The sequence below is a fragment of the Vicugna pacos genome, chromosome 23 (genome assembly GCF_048564905.1).
Source record: "Vicugna pacos chromosome 23, VicPac4, whole genome shotgun sequence".
In the NCBI taxonomy this organism is placed as follows: Eukaryota; Metazoa; Chordata; class Mammalia; order Artiodactyla; family Camelidae; genus Vicugna; species Vicugna pacos.
The window spans coordinates 4281016-4301802 of NC_133009.1; the positions used below are offsets into that span (position 1 = coordinate 4281016).

Genomic DNA, 20787 nt, shown 5'->3' on the forward strand with positions numbered 1-20787 from the left:
TTTCAAGGAACATGGAAGACCATCTCTTCCATCACCCTGGACATAGATGTCATTATCTTGTTTTCTCAGAGGAAGAAATTAAATTCCAAGTACGTTAAGTTTTACAGCCCAGATCACTCAGATAATAAGAGTTGAATTGTGATTTGAATCAAAAAAAAATCTGGAAAGAATACACCTAAATATTTCAGAGTGGTTGTCTGTGGGTGATCAGATTATGAGTGATTCTGATTTTGTTCTTTATATTTCTTTGTATTTTTGAAATTTTCTCTATCAGGCAGTTGTTACTGAATAATGTGAAAAGAGAAATCTAAGTGATTTGAACTCCATCGGGGCCGGGGGTGAGGACTGGGAGCACAAACTGGAAGCAGCAAGGACAGCTCACTGTGGGAGCATCGGTCTGCTCTTCCTGAAACTGAGAAAACTAAACTCAAGCGAGATGGAGAGGAAGGAGGCAAGCAGCCCAGGCCAGAATTCTGGCTCCTTAGAGCCCAGGGAAGCTTGGCATGAAAAGAGCCTGGAAAGAGAACACTGATTTCACAGTTGGTCCTAAACACAAAGACTTGATCCAAGAACAACCTAGACATGGGAGTTGGCCAGAATCCAAAATGGGAGGGCCTCGAAAGAGGGCTCATGCCCCAACTCAGGCAAGGCTCAGGGCCTTTGCACCTGTGTGTTCTTAACCCTTAACATAGAACCTCCTCTTTGTGCAGCCCTTTGTCATTTGTGTTGCAATCAAGGCCTCTGACACAAAAGGATGAGAGTTTGAAATAAGAAAGAAAACAGCCTGCAGCGGGGACGGTGCTCATGCCAGTGAGGCTGGAGCAGGCAGGGCCGATGCCCCTCAGCTGGTCACAGGCCTTGTATGTGGAGAGCAGAGCCGTGGGACCAGAGCTGTGAGTGCATGAGGAGGTGGAGCTGGGAACGCATCTGGCAGAGGACAGGAGGCCCAGGTTCCCGCTTGCATCTTCCTTCCCCAAAGGAGCAAGAGGCCCCCAGGTAATACGAGGTTCAAGTTCATCCCCATCATTGCTTCTGCTCCTCAAGCATTTTCAAACTCCAAGCAGATATTGTGCAAAAAAAAAAAAAAAACCTTTATTTGTAAAATTACATTTTTGGCCACACAGGATTCCACAGCTGAAAAATAACACAAGTATAGGGTTGGGGAGTGGATTGGGGTTGGTCAGTAATTTTAAAACAAGCCTGTGATTTCACTTCAGAATTTCTTCCACAATCCACACTTCAGAGTCATTGGCTCAGTTTTAAATATCTCAGAGAGCCTAGGCAGTCAGGAAGCATGTCCTTAATTTAATAAAAATGTATAGCCTCGCCCCACCACTCCCCCAGATTTAGAGGGTTTGTTCACTATATGAAAACCTGTTTTCATACCTATTCTAGTCAGGGTTTAAATATAATCCATGAATTGCTTTCAAAAGTCTTCTCTTCAAATACAAAAATAAATAAGTTAAATAGTAAAAATAAATAAAAAATTAACTAATAAATATACCCAACAGTAGAAAAGATGTTACTAAAATCTTAGAAGGCTGTGGTCTAGATTAAGAGCAGGAACATATAAAGATAACCACAATAAGGGAACAAATAATGTATAAATAATATACACGGTGGCCAGCACTGAATTCTGTAACGAAGGGATGGAGGTTAGGGGCCCTGCCTCCTGAGGACTGGGGGTCTTGGCCCGGAGCCCTCTCAGCAGCAGCATCACTGTCCTCCTAGTCAATCGCCTCTATCCATCGCAGGAGAATGTCCAGCTCCCCCAGAGCCTTCACCACCGCTGCCTGAGGCTGAAGCTGGAAGACACAAGGTGCAGTGGTGAGCAGGTCATAGAGAGACAGCACATCCTCCAGCAGCAATCCTCTCCTTCCACTGGTAGGACTGCTAGGGATAGTAAGCAGGGCTTTTTTTTATTTTCTAAGATGAAGAGCTTGAAAGACATTATGGAACCTCAAGATCTCACAAAAGGAAGGAGAATCACTGAGTCCGTCACCCTAGTCCTACACGGGGAAACTAAAGAAGACCAGGGTGGGTAGCAGAATTGGGACCACAACCCAAGCCTCTTGAATCACAGAGATTAAAGTAATTAGGCTGTTTTTTTTAAATAAAGACGTGTGTCTGTGTGAGTGTGTGTGCATGGATGTGTGTGTCTAGGGGTTGCCTATTGTGCATACTTCAGTTGGAACAAATGTTTATCGTGCTGAGCATTGGGCTGCCTGGGGATTCAGGGATGAATGGCACAGTCACGACCCACGGGAAATTCACAGTCGAGTGAGGGAGACAGACAGAAGCAGGCAATGAAAATGTAGTGAGGTAGATAGATGGTGGAGTCCGCACAGGATGGCAGGGAGACACCTAACTCTGAGAGATACAGCCAGTACCTTCCAAGAGGTGATGCCTCAGCTGGCCCAGAGGATGAGAGGAATTAGTGAGTGAGGAGTGGACTCTGGCTTTCCTGGCAAATGTGCAAATGCATTGAGGTGAGAAACAGCATGGCATGGGCATGTGTGAAATTGTGAGTGACTGTTTTTGAGGGTGAGTATAAGTGTGTGAACGGCAGAAAACTATTGCCTCTCATTTGTGTAGCTGGAAGATCCAGATGTCTCTGGAGTGACTTGAGGGAATCATGGCTATTCCTCCTTGATTCCCAGAGCATCTTCTGGAGACAGCACCCTTCTAGAGCCTGACTGGGTATCCCCGGGTTAAAGCAGAAAGGTAGATAGTCCATATGACCATACAGAGCCATTAGCCTGAAGGCTATAGGATTTTTTTGAGTATGAGTACCCATCCCATCCACCTATGATCTCAGTTCTAAGAACACATTCATCCCAACCAAGGCCAAAATGACATATACCTCTTCGAAGTGACTCAGAATCTGGCTGTATTTTTCCATTGCTTCCTCTCCACAAGGGCATGACATATGCGCATGCTGAAAAGAATACCAAAGAATGACAGATTTTGTTAAAGAGTCTGATTTTCAGCCTTTGCCATTGAAAGAAGTCCGATTCTTCCACCCACAGAAAAGTCTTTTCAGACTCATCACTGGGAATTGCTAAACTCGTCATCAGCTGGAAGAGGAAGCCAGCTTTTTAGGCTCAAATAGGAGCACCTTGCTTCTTTTCAGAAACAGGTGGCAATGAAGGAGTCTGTGATCACTGGATCCCACCTGGCTTGTACTCCTCACCCCAGCTCTCTCTGACTCCCTCCCAGAGATCCTCCATGGGAAGAGAGAATTGGACAGATCCTATGTTGACCCTAGCTTGAGATTGAGTCTAGTGGTTTGCTGATTGGCTCTCTGGACACAGGATGCACCAGTATACCGTAGGATAACTCACCTACAGAAAAAGTACAATTTCGTGGATAATAGACAATTATCAGCAACATCAAATAGCTAGCGCTTTAGAGTTCTTTAGACATTTTGCATGGAGCATATATCCAAAAGTCAGTATAACCGAGTTCTTATTACCTAGTTACATGGCTCAACACAGGTTATTAGAACTGTTGACTCAGTTTTTCCATTTGTTAAATGGGGGTAAGAAAGAACGTGATTGCTAAGTCATCAAAGCTATGTGCTGAAACGGATCCTTCTACCCAAGACTCTTACTCACACAGAGCCGGAGGTCCTTCTTGATGGCAAGAAACGAGTTGGCGAGACTGCTGATCTTCCGGAGGACATGGTGGTCAGGGGTCTGGTAGTTTTTGAACACCCTGTCCAGGTAGAGTCTCAGTATGTGGCGGAGGAGGCAGCACTGATATGCAGGCTACAAAGCAGACGAGTATGTTGGTGGGGGAAGAGTGCCCAGGGACAAGGGTGATGGAGATGCCCCCAATTCTTATTTCCTCCAAGAACTCATACAGACCAAGCACATACCGTTGTGTCTTGCAAAGAGTGAGTCTTCTTCAAGATTCTGATGTCAAGGATTTCATCTTTGGTTTGCTAAACAGAAGGAGGCAAGGCAAGTCAAGAAAGTCCAGGTCAGTGACTGCTGCCAAGGTCTTAGACTTTAAGACCGCTCATCCCCTCCCTGACATGGTCCCATGGGCAATGTCCCTCTCCAAAACACCTTTAAGTTATGAACTACAGATACTTCCTGGGAATGCATCCTCCTAATAAGGGGTCCCCAGCTTGTCTTTTTTGTGATCATACTGCTGGCAGACCAAGAAAGACAAACAGAGAAGGGGAGAGGTGACATGGTCACCAAGAGAAGGGTGGGGTGCCTCCCTTACATACCACACTGCTCTGTATCTCCGCAAATCCACTTCGAATTCCCTGAAGGTTTGTGGTGATCACACAGCTTCCCAAATGGAGTGTCTTTAGACCAGCAGAAGGTGTCCAGGAGAGATAAAACACAGCAGAGAGAAGGCAGAGGGGAAGACCAGAGCCTCTCATCTTGTGCCAGAATCTGGAGACCACAAGAGCTAGGAATTCAAAGGAAAGAGCGTGACTTACTGATTTCTCCATCTCATGCCTTAAGAAGCCAATCCAGTCACTGGGGACATGCCTCCCCACCCTCAGCGTCCCTGGTGAAACTTAATTGCTTTTTCTGACTTTGAATGGTCTGGCCTATTCATCTAACTTACTAAGAAAAACTGCTGCACCTCCTGGAAAAGAAGCCTTCGAGTGCTCGTTCAGGGTTCTGAGTATGAGTTGGTGCTGCAGGTCCTGGCTGCTTTATCCTGTCCCCATCCTAGCCCCATCATCATTGCCCAACAAGTAAGGCCTGGAGCAGTAGGCACTTGCCATGAGTAGACAGAGGATGACATTTCAGGGGAAATGTCAAAACTTGTTTTGGCGAATTGACGTATATAGTCTTCCCCTCCAGAATGCCTGTGGAGCTCACCCTTCTGGTCCCCGCAGACCCACAGGGGAACTGAGGGAAAGCAACCTCATAGAAGTTGTTGCTGAGCCAGCAAAAACACTTGGAGGAAACTGTCTGGATTTTATGGCCACCCCCAGGGCAGAAGAGCTTAGCTCTATTTGGCATTTATCTGACATCAGATCAGTTATTTGAGGATAACAGATTTATTTCAGCCCCAAAGGCAAATAGAAAGTCAGTGATATCATAGCACCCTATTGCCAGGGAAAGGCAAGTTCTGATGGGCAATCAGCCTATTTCCACCTAGCACTTCTCCTCCCTCCTGAGGTGTGTGGACTCCTCAGCGCCCTCTGCAGGAGGACTGTAGTCAGGTACACCTGGCATGAATCCATGAGTAAGCTGTTTCCTACACCTGTCACTCAGGCCATCAAGTAAGTGATCCTAAAAGAAAGAGGAGAAAGGTGGGAGGGAACCCATTTCTTCTTGGGTGAGGCTTGCTCCGTAAGAGGGCACTTTATAGTGTCTGCTGAGTTTTAAGATAAAAGTAATGATGGGCTGGGATTAGGGTGAGGGGAGTGAAGCACTCTCTTTAGGCACAAAATTTAAGGAGGAAAAAACAAGTTTCTACTGTAGAGCACAGGGAACTATATTCAATACCTTGCAGTAACCTATAATGAAAAAGAATATGAAAATGAATATATGTATGTATGTGTATAAGTGAAATATTATGCTGTACATCAGAAATTGACACATTGTAAACTGACTATGTGTCAGTAAAAAAAATTTAAAAAATGAATAAATAAATATTTAAGGGGAAAAAGTCTCAGTAATCAAGTTAAATAATATTTTAATGTGATATCAAAATTAATGGGAAAATCCATGACGAACAAAGTGGCCATCATTTAAAGACAGAATCTGAAAATGCCATGCTGAGCCAAGATCAAAGGGAAAATGAGGGCTCCTATCTCTCTGTCTGTCTGTCTATCCACCTATATCTGTGCTTATCTGTCTGTGTATCTTTATCCATATCTATGTTTTTATGTATCTTTAGTGATTAATTTTTCCCAGAAATATATGATAAAAAATTAGGAGTTTTCTTCCCTTAAAAATAGGAAAGCAAAATGATGATAAATTCTGTCTGAGACATAAATAACATATCTAATATAAAACAGAAACAGACTCATAGCCATAGAATACAAACTTGTGGTCGCCAGGTGGGAGGGGGGTGGGAAGGGACAGACTGGGAGTTCGAAATTTGTGGATACTGACAGGTACATATAGAATAGATAAACAAGTTTATACTGTATAGCACAGGGAAATATGTACAAGATCCTGTGGTAGCTCACGGTGAAAAAGAATGTGAAAATGAATATACGTATATTCATGTATGACTGAAAAATTGTGCTCTATACTGGAAATTGATACAACATTGTAAACTGATTATACTTCAATAAAATAAATAAATAAATAAGATATTTAAGCTTAAAATAATATGAGTTGTAATACAGATACTTTTCAATTTTTCAATAATTTTCAACTACTTTAATGTTTTGGAAAAAATAACCCACATAATATAATCAACACATATAAATAGGGGTGTACGTCGCTCCCTTGCGCCTTAGGCTCCAATACGGCTTGGCACAACACCTACTAAATTTTTCCCACCAGGCAATATGTTAGGTGTACTTTACCTTCATGTCCACCTGCGATGCTGCCAAATGGAGGGAAAGAGAATAAACAAACCAAACCCCAAAGTATCAGCAAGACCTCTGGGTTTGAAGACGAGAGAACGAGGCTCTACAAGTCCCCATCAGTGTAGGTCATCCCAGTTCTCCCAGGACTAAGGGGGGTCCAGGAAATAGGACTTTCAGTTTTAAAACTGGAAAAGTGACAGGTAAATCTGGATGAGTTATATCACCCTATATCTTTGTGACCTTAGACAAATCAACTCACCTGAGTTTTGTTTTCTTAGCCATCAGTGGTGATAATTAAACTCACCGCAGAAATTTGTTTGGACGTTTAAATAAAATGATGTATGATTTATGCGCCTAGCATGGAGTGAGTCATCAGTTCATTTTAAATAGGGAATGATATTAGTTGCCTTGAACATAGTAGGTGTATGGTAAATGTATATTAAATTCAACAATTCGATCAACATTTATTAAGCACCCACTGTTTTGAATATCATGCTAGGTACTGGAGTACAAAGATGAACCTGACAATTCCTACCTTCTCGGGTATTTTGTCCTAATGGAAAGGGCTCCCTTAGACATGGCCCTGAAGACAGCTGGGTAAAGGACTGGGAGAACTGGGCTGCTCCCCAGAACTGTGTGAATAGCGTGGAGAGAGGGAGCTTCCTTACCTGAGTTCAGGAAGGGCTGCTGCTCCTGGTCTCCTAGGAGTGTCTCAAGCTAAGAGGCTGCCAATAATGTATGTATATATATATGCCACATGAAGGAAGTCAGCTCCCGCAGGTGAGGGCTGAAACTCCCTTGGAATTTCTCTGGTGACACTGCACTTCCTCCCAGCCTCAGGCAGTTTAATTGCAGGCTGGATTACCTCAACACCTTCCTCCTCTATGAAGCACTTCTCTGGAGACTACCGGTTATAGTTCTTGGTTAAAAGATACCTCGTTCTTCCTGGCTCCCTTCCAGAAGGGAAGTAACATGATCTGAAGGACAGAAAAGATCGCTAAATTACAGAAGAGGGAGAGAATTCCAGGAGATGCTTTTGCCCCTTCCTCTAAACCCAGTTCTCCTAACCAGGTGTCTCCCCAGCCCCGGACACTGTGTGCTCACTCTTGCTGTTTCTCCTTTGCTTTTGCTATTCCCAACATTTCTCTCCAACAACGCTACCCTACTTCCTCTCCATTCATCATTAAAGAGTGGACCCCAATTCTTTATTCCTACACTACTCTAGTCCAAAGCAATCCCTCCCTTCTCTGACTTCCAATAGCAGATTTTTCTTTGACACACAAGGGAGTCTAATGTTGTCCTCTGTTTCATGAGTCTTAGCCTTTTCTCCCTAATGGCACTGGAAGATATTCTTTTTTTTAACATTTTTTTATTGAGTTATTGTCATTTTACAATGCTGTGTCAAATTCCAGTGTAGAGCACAATTTTTCAGTTATACATAAACATACATACATTGATTGTCACATTTTTTTTCACTGTGAGCTACCACAAGATCTTATATGTATTTCCCCGTGCTATACAGTATAATCTTGTTTATCTATTCTACATTTGCCTGTCAGTATCTACAAATTTTGAACTCCCAGCCTATCCCTTCCCACTCCCCACCCCCTTGGCAACCACAAGTTTGTATTCTATGTCTATAAGTCTATTTCTGTTTTGTATTTATGTTCTTTTTTTTTTTTTTAGATTCCACATATGAGCGACCTCATATGGTGTTTTTCTTTCTCTCTCTGATTTACTTCACTTAGAATGACATTTTCCAGGGACATCCATGTGTCCCTGCAAATGGTGCAAATGGTGTTAAGTTGTCGTTTTTACAGCTGAATAGTACTCCACCATATAAATATACCACATCTTCTTTATCTAGTCATCTGTTGGTGGACATTTAGTCTGTTTCCTTGCCTTGGCTATTGTAAATAGTGCTGCTATGAACATTAGGGTGCAGGTGTCTTTGGAAGATATTCTTAGACAGGGACTAATCCATCAGGTAGGACCGCACCTAGAGGTAAGACTAAATTAAGGCAACTGAGATTAACCTTAGACAATGCTTTGAAAACTATCAAGATAGTAGGGATTATACTATATTCCTTTGAAACTTTTTTCCTACCCAATTACGAAGACTCTGCAGTCCTGTATTTGAGTCTAGGGCTTCCCTAGTTTACAGGATGACTTTGGCACATTATTTCATCTTTCTGGATTTTAATTTGCATGGCTGCAAAGTGGGAGCTATAGAACAGGTAATGAGTAAGACCTTTTCCAGTTCTGACATTCAGTGTTCCTGTGATGCTTCACTCTTCCTTTGATCAGAACATTCTTTTTAGTGTCTTTAAATGTCTTCCTAAAGTTCCTTGAAAACGAAGACCATAACTTTTCATTGTCATGTTTGATAAATATTGGAAAGCATGTGTGAATATCTAACCTGAATATCTCTTGGGCTCACGCCTCTTTTTCCATCCTCCGTGTTAAGAAAACAATTTTCCATGATCATCCTTAACTGTGATTAAAGTAAAATTGAGAAACATGGTCTGACAAGAATATTTGAAATCAAGACTTTCAGGAGATATAAGCTGTTACACTGCCAGTCAATTCCCTTCCATTCACCGAGATTGTTTGGTCCTAAGTTAACCGTAACAATTAAGCAAACTTAGTTGTTCATGGACAATCCCAATTTCACTTTAATAATGAAGTCTCTCCTTTTCCCATAGCAAAATACTTTGTTTTTTCAAATCCACTGAATAGATCCCATTCCACCCTGCAAAGACACGATTCAGTTTATCTGCTATTAAAAAACTTCTCACCCTAACTTCTGGCTCTCTCTACACCCCCATCTACCAAGGCAGAATTGATGCCTCCCTTTCACCATTGCCCCCTTTACTTTGTGTATGTCTTCTGTACTTATCACAGTGAACTGCAGTTTTGGGTTCCATATCTGAATCTCCCACTAGCCTGAGAGCGCTTTGTTCAGCTTTATGGTCCCAACACTCGATGGCTCTCGGCAGGTAAATACCTGATGACTGTTGAATGAGTATGTTGATTCAGAATTGTTCCTTCCTTGTGTTATATCATAAAACCACAGGATCTCAGGCTTAGCTGAACCTAAAAATGGAGACATACAAACCCATCAGTAATTACCAAATGTCCCCAAAGTAAAGTGAGATAAGAGGATGGGGACAGGAGAGCGAAAGACAAGCTGGCTGGAGGTCAGAAGTAATATGAGTCATGTTAAGGAGCTGAGACTTTATCCAAAAACAAGGAGTTACGAAGGCCTTCAGCACAGAGCAATGTGATTAGCGAGACACCCTAGAAAACTGACTTGAGGGAGGTGAGACTGGAGACGGGAAATCCAGCCATTGTAGTCGTCCCAGAGAGAGTTAACTGTGGCCTGAATTCGTAGCAGCAGAGACAGAGATGTAGGCGGACTTGAGAGGATTTAAATACATTGTTTAAATACTTGGAGATGAATTAAATGTGTGGGCTAGGGAGGGGAGGAACTAAGGGTAATAAAAATATTGCTAGGTTGAGACTGGTCTGATACTGGCTTGTCTTGCAGTTCACCCTAATAATTTAAAAAAAAATTTTTATTGAAGTACAGTTGATTTACAAAGTTGTGTTAATTTCTGGTGTACAGAATAGTGATTCAGTTACACATATATATCCATATTCATATTCTTTTCATTATAGGCCATTACAAGGTATTGAATACAGTTCCCTGTGCTGCACAGTAGGTCCTTGTTGTTTACCTGTTTTATATACAGTAGTGTGTATCTGCAAATCCTGAGCTCCCAATTTATTCAGCCTAATAATTATTATTATGATGATAATGTATACAGTATCCTAAACCTAATACCTGGGCTTGCATATTAAATTCTCTGTATGTTATTATAATCATCATATATATATAACATTGTATATATACATATATACTTATTCTCATGTAATTATCATAAAATCCCACTAAGAACATGAGCATTTTGAGGGCAAAATATTGTCTGTTTTATCCACCTCTCTAGTAGAAATGCATGGAATGGAGCCCAGGTCATAGCAAACTTTCTATAAATATGTGTTGAATAAATTATTATCTCTTTGAGGCAGGCCCTATAACCCAATTTTCTGATGAAGAAACTTAAGCTTAGAAGTTGAATGGTTCTCCCAAGTTTCCCCCACCAGTAAATGAAAGAACTCATTTTAAAAAAATAGCATTTCTTTCTACTGTCATCATTGATGTGAGGGTACCAAGGCCCAGGGAAGCACTATGAAGATAAAGGAGACAGTGGCAGAATGGGGACTTCAACCTAGATCTCTTAATTTGGAATATGTTACTCTTTGCATTAAATTGTGTGTCCTTGGGGACAAGAGGACCTTGGAAAAAAGTGGTGGGAATGTACCGAGGGCAGGATTCCCAGTTCTTCTTCTGGCCCTACGTACCAGGGAGAGCCCTGACAAGATCTTCATTCAGTTAAGAGAACAGACCACCTATCTCACCTGTCTGAGAACCTTCTGAAATTAACACACTGAATCTACAGAAACAGAAGGAATCTTTCTCACTTTAGCAATTTCCACCCTCCCTCCCAGGATTCCTGAATCACTGGACTAAGTCCATCCTGTCACAGACAATACCCAGATGCCTGAGCACCCGTCTCATAGCCAAGAAACAGGATGAGTGTAGTTACAGAGTTTGTGAAGCAAGCAAGGAGCTGTTGCAACTTATCCTCAAATCCTGAAATCAGAACGTTTTCAAATTTCCCAATATCATGAAATTCACTTTTTCTTGGAGTGTTCATTTTAATCATATCATTCTAAGAACATGTTGATTCAGTATTGCAAATAATTGCCAGAAATAATTGCAAATAATTGCCAAACATTCTGTAACATGAACTTCCTCAAGTTGTCACGTAAGGACAAATGTGAAGTAGGGTTTTATTTTGAGCCTCTGCCTTTTGCAAGCTGGCCCCTGCCTGCTGGTACAATCCCAGGTCCTCTGTCAAAGACAGGGGCCTGCAATAATTCATTTCTTAATTTAATTTGTGAGGGGGACCCACGGGCACCCCTGCCACTATAGCTTCTCCAGTAGGACCTGGAAGGTTCATGAATCTTCTAGGTTAAGGAATTCTATCCCACTAGCAAGAATTTTTTATCTAATGGTAGACTATCACTCCTAGAGTGTTAAAGCTAGAAGTGAATTCAAGTACATCTAGTCCAATTCCCTCATTCTATAAATGGGGAAACTATGGTTCAGAAGAGGTTAAGTAACTTGCCCAAGGTCGCTCAGCTGGTAAAAGAGTCGGAGGTTGAAATCAATCAAGTATTCTTTCTAATAAATGACACTTTTAACCCACTATGAACTATTCTTCTATAGTAAGTAGCATTCCTTAAAAATGAGAACAATAGAGAAGCTTTTCCCATGGTAATTCTGGCAGAAGAAATGTATCATCTATGGAAAGGACATAGAAGGTGTTGACAAAAGACCACATAAGACTGAGAGCCAGAAGACTCATTTCTAATACTTTTTCACCACCTTTGTGAGACCCTGGGTGACCCAAGACCAGCCCTTATATTTCAGGCATGCACTGATTTCATTAGTAAAATGGAGGATAAAGTCTACTTTGCCTGTCTGGCTCATTTATTTGCCAGAAGGATTTTAAACATACGCATAGTTACGCAAACCTTTAAGCACAAAAGTAGATTTTTATCACTCCTTGTGTATGATAGAATAGATTTTAAAAGCCATTCTTTCCATAACATTTATTAAATGCCCATTATCTACAAGACATTGTGCTGGATGCTTCGAGGATTAGCGATGCTTTGGGAGATTTCTGGCCCCTGGATGCTTATAGCCTCTTTGGGAGGATAAGGTTTGCAGAACCACAAAGAAAATCAGTACTGCTGAATGAGTAGAAGGTATATGCTAACTAAAAACAGACTTACCCTGTGATCCAGCAATACCACTCCTGGGCATATATTTGGAGGAAACTCTAATTTGAAAAGATACATGCACCCCAGTGTTCATACCAGCACTATTTACAAAAGCCAAAACATGGAAACAACCTGAATGTCCATCGACAGATGACTGGATAAAGAAGTTGTGATCTACAATGGAATACTACTCAGCCATAAAAAAGAATAAAATAATGCCATTTGCAGTAATACGGATGGACCTAGAGATCATCATACTAAGTGAAGTAAGCAAGAAAAGGAAGGAAAAATATGATATAATATCATTCATATGTGGAATCTAAAAAAAATGACACAAATGAACTTATTTATGAAACAGAAACAGACTCACAGACATAGAAAACAAACTTACGGTTACCAAAGGCGGGGGAGGAAGAAGAGGGAGAGAGAAACTGAGAGCTCAGGATTTGCAGATACTAAGTATCATATATAAAATAGATAAACAACAAGGCCCCACCGTATAGCATAGGGAACTATAACTATATTCAACATCTCGTAATAGCCTATAATGAAGAAGAATATGAAAAGGGATATACATATGTATATGTATGACTGAAACAGGATGCTGTACACCAGAAATTAACACAACTTTGTAAACTGACTATATATTTCAATAAGAAATTTTTTTTAAAAAAGAAGGTACGTGCTGGGGTGGGGGTGCGGCTCAAACAGGAGGGTTTGAGCTGAGCCTTGAGGGACGAGAAGAATTTAAATGGACAAGAACTCCAGAGCAGGGTAGAGAGGAGGAGTCGGGTCTGACAAAGGGCATTCAGGACAGAGATGACGGGCAGCAAAAGTCACAAGGTATTTGAAGACGGGCGAATGAACTGCCTTGGCAGGAGCTGGATTTCATGTAGAGACACAGCAGCAGATCAAGTTGGAAACAGGGCTGCATCATCAAGGAACAAGAATATTGTGCCAAGGAATGTGAATTTAGACTGGGCGTCTAGAAACCTATGTCCCAGCTCTAGCCTCAACTTCACCCCACTGTGTGGTCTTGGGGAAGTCCCTTCTCTGGGCTTCAGTTTCCTCCTCTGTGAATTGTGGGGAAATAAAATTAAATGATTTCATGAATCTCTTTCAGCAGCACCTTTTGATTCTGTAATTCTTTGTTTTCACCCTGAGGCAAGAGGGAGTCATGAAGGGTCTTATAGTGGGAGAGAGACATGGTAATAGCTGTGCACTAATCATGAGCTCTTCAAGGGCAGCACAGTGCTTAGCACATTGTCAGTGCTCAGAGGGAGTGGATGGGGGATGATGTGGCCGTGGTGGGGAAGTGGTGGTGCATCTCATGAGCACATCAAGCTAACTTCTGAAGCAGGGTTTTGAAACTCGGGGCCGGCATATAATCAGTACCTGAGTAATGGAAAAGGTAAGATAGGCAGAGGAGAGAGAAGAAATTTTTCTTGTGAAATAAACTCAGTTTCTTAACCAAGTCATTTTTGGGCAGAAACCAAGAAGAAAACCCAGCCACTCCTTTTCTCTCAAGGCAAGTCCTGAGTTGGCAGTTTAGGGTTTTCCCTGTCTTTGATGACGTCACTGTTGCTGGCATCTGGGCTTCCTGCCTCAGCTCACTGGTCTCCCATTCTCAGGCCCGCGGTGCTGGGAGCTTCACCCCACCTGCGGCCCCTGCTACCTCCCTGCAGGGTGGGGCTGGGCGGAGCAGCTGACGCCCTCAGAAACAGTGCATTTTCAGTTCCCGGTCCTCAAAGCTGACAGAATGAGTGACGTCATTTCCCTTTCCTGCCTTTTTCCATCATGTCTGTTTAACCAGCCTGACTTGCTGCCCCATCCTTTCTGCTGAGATTTCCTCTGACGTACCTGGGTCCCCAAAGTTGGCTAACTATCCCCTTCCCCTGCCTGCAAAGTGGGAGCCCCTGGGAAAATCCTCTCCTGGACATGGAGTCAGGGAACAAAAATTCAGACGCAGACTTGAATTAAGTTTCCTCCCCTAGGAGAGTAGGGATGTACTCAATTCTTTTTCTTTTAATTCCACAAACCAGTGTGGAGACTCCCGTGTGCAGGCACTGAGCTGGATGCCCCGAGAATACCAGAGTGGAAAAGGCTTGGTCTCTTAGGACCTCGCATGGGACCTCAGAGCATGATGAGGGGAACAGACGCTCCTAATATAGCAGAGAGCTGATGGGAAAAAGCCACATCTTATGATTTAATTAACCTTTAATCAAAACTTAATTTTTTCTTAATTATGAGGGAAGGAAACAATACAGTAATATCAGTAGTGCCTGTGACTTTGTCACTGATAGAAGTCACAGATACTTTGTATCCTATTATGGTTGTTTCAGATAGCTCAACGTATTTATAATAATCACTAATTAGAAACATCAGTAGTGGGGTGGGTATGGTTCAGTGGTAGTGGTACCTTCATTAAAAAATAAATAAATAAGTTTAGTTACCTTCCCCCTCAAAAAAATAAATTAAATAAATAGAAATTGCCACTTTAAAAAATAAGATAAAATATGATGTTAAAAAAATCAGTAGTTTGTAGTCCCACTGCTAGATCTTATTAATTAATGCATTAATAAAGAATCACATTTATTATATAATACCCATTGTCATTTCCATATTTTTTATCGAAGTATAGTCAAATGCAATGTGTCAATTTCTGGTGTACAGCACAATGTCCTAGTCATGCATATACACACATATATTCATTTTCATATTTTTTTCATTAAAAGTTATTACAAGATGTTGAACATAGTTCCCTGTGCCATACAAAAGAAACTTTTTTAAAAATCTATTTTTGTATATAGTGGCTGACATTTGTAAACCTCAAACTCCCAAATTATCCCTTCCCACCTCCTTTCCCCAATAACCATAAGATTGTTTACTATGTCTGCAAGTTTGTTTCTGTTTTGTAGATGAGCTCATAGAGTTTTTATTTTTTTAAGATTCTACAGATGAGTGGTGTTGTGTGGTATTTTTCTTTCTCTTTCTGGCTTACTTCACTTAGAATGATGATCTCTAGGTCCATCCATGTTGCTGCAAATGGCATTATTTTTTAATGGCTGAGGAGTATTCCATTGTATAAATATACCACAACTTCTTTATCCAGTTGTCTGTCGATGGACATTTAGGTTGCTTCTATGTCTTGGCTATTGTATATAGTACTGCTGTGAACATTAGGGTGCATGTATCTTCTGAAGTGGGATTGCTGGATCACATGGTAAGTCTATTTTTAGTTTTTTGAGGAATCGCCATACTGTTTTCCATAATGGCTGCACCAAACTACATTCCTTTCAGTGTAGGACAGTTCCCTTTTCTCCACACCCCGTTTAGCATTTATCGTTTGTGGACTTTTGAATAATGGCCATTCTGACTGGTGTGAGGTGATACCTCATTGTAGTTTTGACTTGCATGTCTCTGATAATTAGTAATATTGAGCATCTTTTCATATGCCTGTTGGCCATTTGTATGTCTTCACTGGAGAATTGCTTGTGTAGGTCTTCTGCCCATTTTGGGATTGGGTTATTTGGGGTTTTTTGTTATTAAGTTGTATGAGCTATTCATACATTCTGTAAATTAAGCATTTCACCTCCATATTTTGATAGCTGCATTTTAATATAATAGGTTTATTTTGTAATCCTATATATTTTATTGTATGCATTTAGACACATTACTCTGAGTAGGGTCTCTAGACTTTGCTGGTGTGTCAGATGGGTCCATGGCACACAAAAGATTAAGAGTCCTTGATCTAAGGGCAGATGCAAAGGCCCATGGGTATGGCAACTGCACCTCTCCAGCTGTGACATGCAGCCTGAGAAGAATGAGGCTGTTTATAGGAATGATGGGAGCGTTTGTTATGGGGACTCTCCTAGAACAATTCGGCTGTGTTCATCATAGGCATTGAGGGGTCTGGGGTGAAGGAGGCATTGAGATTACTTCTGAGGGACAAGGAATATATCCGGGAAGGCTTCTTGGAGAAAATCCAGTTTGGGCAAGGTTTTGAAGGACTAACAATTTTGTGCGCTTTGGGGATGGAGAGACTGCAGCAGAAGCAGAAGGACCCTTGCTCCTCATAGCAGGAAAAGCTGGAACAAAACTCCTGAGACCAGAGAGCACTTCACTCCCTGAGGGACAGTGCCCGTGTGCATGCTGGGTGGGGTAAGGAGGTAAGGGTTGAAGAAAGTTGGAAAGAGTCAAAATGCAATGAACTGTGAGCATCAGTCTGAGGAAGCTTCACTCTGAGACTTCATTTCTAAGGAATCAGTGACTGTTCTCCTTTGCTAAGCTGCTCAGGGCCTGGATCAACATCACACACATCCCAGGAACTCAGCAGAATAAATTGCTTATTGGTATGTTTCCCTAACTAAATTCAGAGCACTTTTTCACCTGCTGGCTCCCTGCAGAGAGACTGAGCTTTCTGATGCCAACAACTCTCACATTAAGACATCATTTCTAGCCACATGGGCATAATCCCATTGCCACAAGGCGCCCCAGGGATGACCACAGAGGGACGTTGTCTGCACTCTGCCTCGGGGGTATCTCATCTAGAATTAGCTATGCTCTTCTTAGGCTAGGTAGGGGGGATGTTTCGGAGACACTGAGGAGGTGAGGAAGAAGAGGTGACGTTGTACTTCTCAAGTTCTCTCTCCCCACTGACAGCGCTGCTGGACCACGTGGCTCCCACGGGAGCGGGAGCCCAGGTTAGCATGACATCCAAAGGGCTCTTAGCCCAGGACTAGGGTGGCAGGCACTGACTTTCAGGCTTTAGGATACAGACTCAAGGACCATAAAACAACAATGAGGGGCAAAACTGAAACCCAAGTTGGGGAGGCCAGACAGAGGGGAGACCTGACTCCTTGCTATGGGCTACAGAAGAGACATTGAGCAAAGAATAGAGGTTCCAGTGGTGGACCAGAGCAAGCCAGAGAGATTCCTAATGCCAAAAAGCAAAGCAGCAGACTTCCTCCAACAGTCAAAGGGGGACCCAGCTTTGAACCATTCATTCATGCATGCATTCATTCATTCATTCAAAGAATATTGATTTACAGAGTACAGCCATTCACAGAGCAGCTGTCTCCCCGGAGCTCAGTCTGAGAGAGGAGATGAACGCCAAGATATCTCAGACTGGTCAAAGCCTGGAAAACCACTCTGGGTTCCAGGGAACACAAATTGGGGGTAAGGGATAGGGACGGAGAAGAAGGAGCAGGAGGAAGACTGTTTCTGCCTGGGGGTGGGACTCTGTCTTGCGGAGTTGAGTCTAGGCTGGGGTAGGGCTAGGACAGCAGCAGAGCATGACCACAGGCTCTTCTGTTGTTTGTCTGTAGCACGTGCTGGCTGCCAGGCACTAAGTACTTCAGGAAATTTTAACTCACTTTATCCTCAGACATCCCTCCAGGTCGGTATGTTTATTCTCTTCATTTCCCAAATAAGGAAACTGAGGCACAGAGTCTCTAGGAAAGTGACCAGAAGCATCCAGACTGGGGCATGCTGAGGAAACTTCTCTCCTGGTGTGAAAGCTGAGTTTGAAACCCTCTCCCAGCCCCAGTGCCTGCATCAAGCCTTGTTTGTGCCTGTGCAGAAAAGGTCTCTCTTATAAACACTCCAGTCTTTACTGATGGTGGCTCCATGGGAGAGGCCTGAGACTCGGCTAACTGAGGATAGTTCCATAGCGGAGCTGGAAGTATAGACAATCTCTAGAATGTCCTAGAGCTCATAACTTTTGAAGAATGTCTCCTCCCCCAAACTCCTTGGCCAAACATGACATGCTGGCCCCTGAGTCCTCCTCCAGGAATGATGTCGTTTGCTTCTGCCACTGAGCAGGCGTTTGTTCACAGCTGCGCGGGGGACATCCAGTGATTTGTATGCACCAGGGATGGTGCTAGCTGTAGATGGAGCAAGGGGAGTAAAGGGAAGGATCTCTCACTGAGTCTGTGACAGAGCAAGGACTTGTGCGGGAGAGCGTGCAGGGTCTGGGTAGCAGGAGAATCAGACGGCCCAGAACCTACAGGCACCCACACGACAGGCTCAGCTGGGAACCTCCTGGAGATACAGACCCAGGAGACAGCACAGCTGGCCTGGGCCAGTGCCTTTTGCCTCGTCTTACTTGCTAGTTTAAAAAACATGTAAGAGGAAGGCTCTCCCAAAACAATAGTGTTCTATGGGAAAAAAGATTAGAAAAGTTGAGAACCACTAAATAGTAACAACCATCATTTTAATGAGCACCTACTGTTCACCTACTACACAGCTACAATAAATGGTAACTTGAATCCTTGTAACAATTCCAAGAGGCCACAATCTCCTGAATGTGTGCACATGAGGAAACGGAGGCTCGGGTTAAAAACACTGCCCATGATCACACAGTAAGTGGCAGAGCCAGGATATCAACAAAAGCTTATCCTCTTATCCATTTGGCCAAACTTCTGGGAAAGTCCGTGGTTCCAAAAGACAGCTGCCCTGAGCATGTGTGGCTGCCAGCAATCCACTCTGAAGATGCAAGGAGGATAGAATGTCTCCCAGGAGGAGCCCAGACTCTCAGCTGGGCCAGGAACAGCATGTGACACCTTCAGAAGTCAGCCTCTGCTTCTTTGCTCTGTGTTGCTCCATAAATTTGTGTGTAACTTCACAGGCTGGTTGCTGGTAAGTTCAGGCCACTTTTTGTGCATCTGGGTTTAAAGATTTGTGTTGCTGGCATCGAGTGTAGCAACCTGGGTTAGACAGTCTTGGCCGAAACAAAGTGAACTCCCCCAGCAACAAGGGAAGAATGCACTGGAACCAGGAAGATCAGCTCTGGGTCCACCTTCTGGACCTGCCATTCCTTAGCCATGTGACCTTGGGCAAGTCCCTCCACCTCCCTGAGCCTGATGCCTCTGCTGATCACAGTGGGGATGAGACTCCTTGGCTCCTCTGGGCTTAAAGTGAGGTCATATGCATAAAGGGCCTGCATCATCCCGCCATGAGCTATGGGTTCCCTCTCCTTGCACCTGTGCAGCAGAAGGTGAGCCCTAGGTTTCTCACGGGTGCCTCACAGGGGCTGACCAAGGACTCAGAAGATATGATTTGGGAGAGAATTTTACACTTGGTTCCTGAGAAGATAGTTATTAAGCACCAGATCTGTGAAAACAAACAAATGCAAAAATACAACATCACCAAAAAAGAAAGCACAACACTGCACCAGGCCCTCTGTGGACAACACAAGAATCAGAACACGTTCGTCAAGTCTGGAAGGAGAGAAAGGACAGGAGGACAAGTGAAATGGTCAAAGTGAAGCAAGTAGGCAAGAGATACAGGAGAGAGAGAGAAAGCTTCCCCCTCAGTCGTCCTTCCTCGCCTTCCCCTCCTGCTCCATCTCCTCCTCTTCTGCTTCTTCTACTACCGTTGATAAAACAATGTTTCTTTCCTGAAGGGACAGCTCATTATAGCCAGTAAAGCATCTCTTCCAGTATCCACCATGCGTGCAAGGTGCTCAGGTCACATTCCCTGGGCTTTCGGGTAAGACACCCTGTGTTTGGTATTGTTAAAAGATAAACTGATGCATATTCAATTTTTTAGCAGTTTATTTGAGCAAAACTCTGCTGAAATCAGCAGCACCAAACTGGAAGTGGCTAGAAGCTGTCCGAGGTTGGGAGCCTGGGAAAGACATCTATGGACAAGGTGCGGAAGCAGAGAAGGGTAGTTACCTGATTGGCTATGGCTTGAAGCCAGTTGGCTGTTTGCGATTGGTTGTCCTTAGCATTTAGATTTCATAACCTTGAGGCATTTGCAGGCTTAGATTTTAGTTTGCTTACACAGGGGGTCATGGCATTCCAGCCACTCAGTCTAAGGGTCTCCTTGTTTAATTAATTTAACGAATCCTGGTTCCACAATAACTGCATGACCCTCGATGCGTTGTTTTTTGTTTTCTGTTTTGTTAATTGAGGTGACATCAGTTACAATGTGTCAATTTCTGGTGTATAGCACAGTGTCCCAGTCATGCGTATACATGCGTATATTTGGTTTCACATTCTTTCCCTTTCATTTCTGATGGTCTCCATTCATGATTCCTTGACCGGCCCTCCCTCCTTGAATCAGAAGACACTTCCACTAATTGGTAATGAATAGAGTTTATTCACAAAGATCACTACAGGACATCGCTTAGCTCACATCACAGACATGGGATAAATAACTTCACAATAAATTAGTGGGGAGCCAACCCTTTCCCTCCAGGGAGGCCAGCAGGACCTTTCAATAGATGTATTTTATCATAAATATGGCTAGTTGGCTACTTTCAGCTGGGATCACACAGCCTGGGCCCAGCCGGTGGGACTTCCAACTACAGGGTGAGCTGTACTCAAACCCAGATTTCCCCCTACAAA

The 20787-nt window shown here is 43.0% G+C and overlaps 1 protein-coding gene across 1 annotated transcript; it reads right to left on the reverse strand.

Annotated features, from left to right (window-relative positions):
* Positions 1–1727: 1727 nt before the first annotated feature.
* IL20 (interleukin 20) lies at positions 1728–4436 on the reverse strand. The gene is made up of 5 exons (XM_006215517.3): positions 4241–4436; positions 3881–3946; positions 3618–3770; positions 2864–2938; positions 1728–1805 (listed from the first exon to the last, which is right to left on the reverse strand). Exons 1-5 carry the CDS (start codon positions 4397–4399, stop codon positions 1728–1730), a joined length of 531 nt encoding a protein of 176 aa, XP_006215579.3. The 5' UTR covers positions 4400–4436.
* Positions 4437–20787: the final 16351 nt, after the last annotated feature.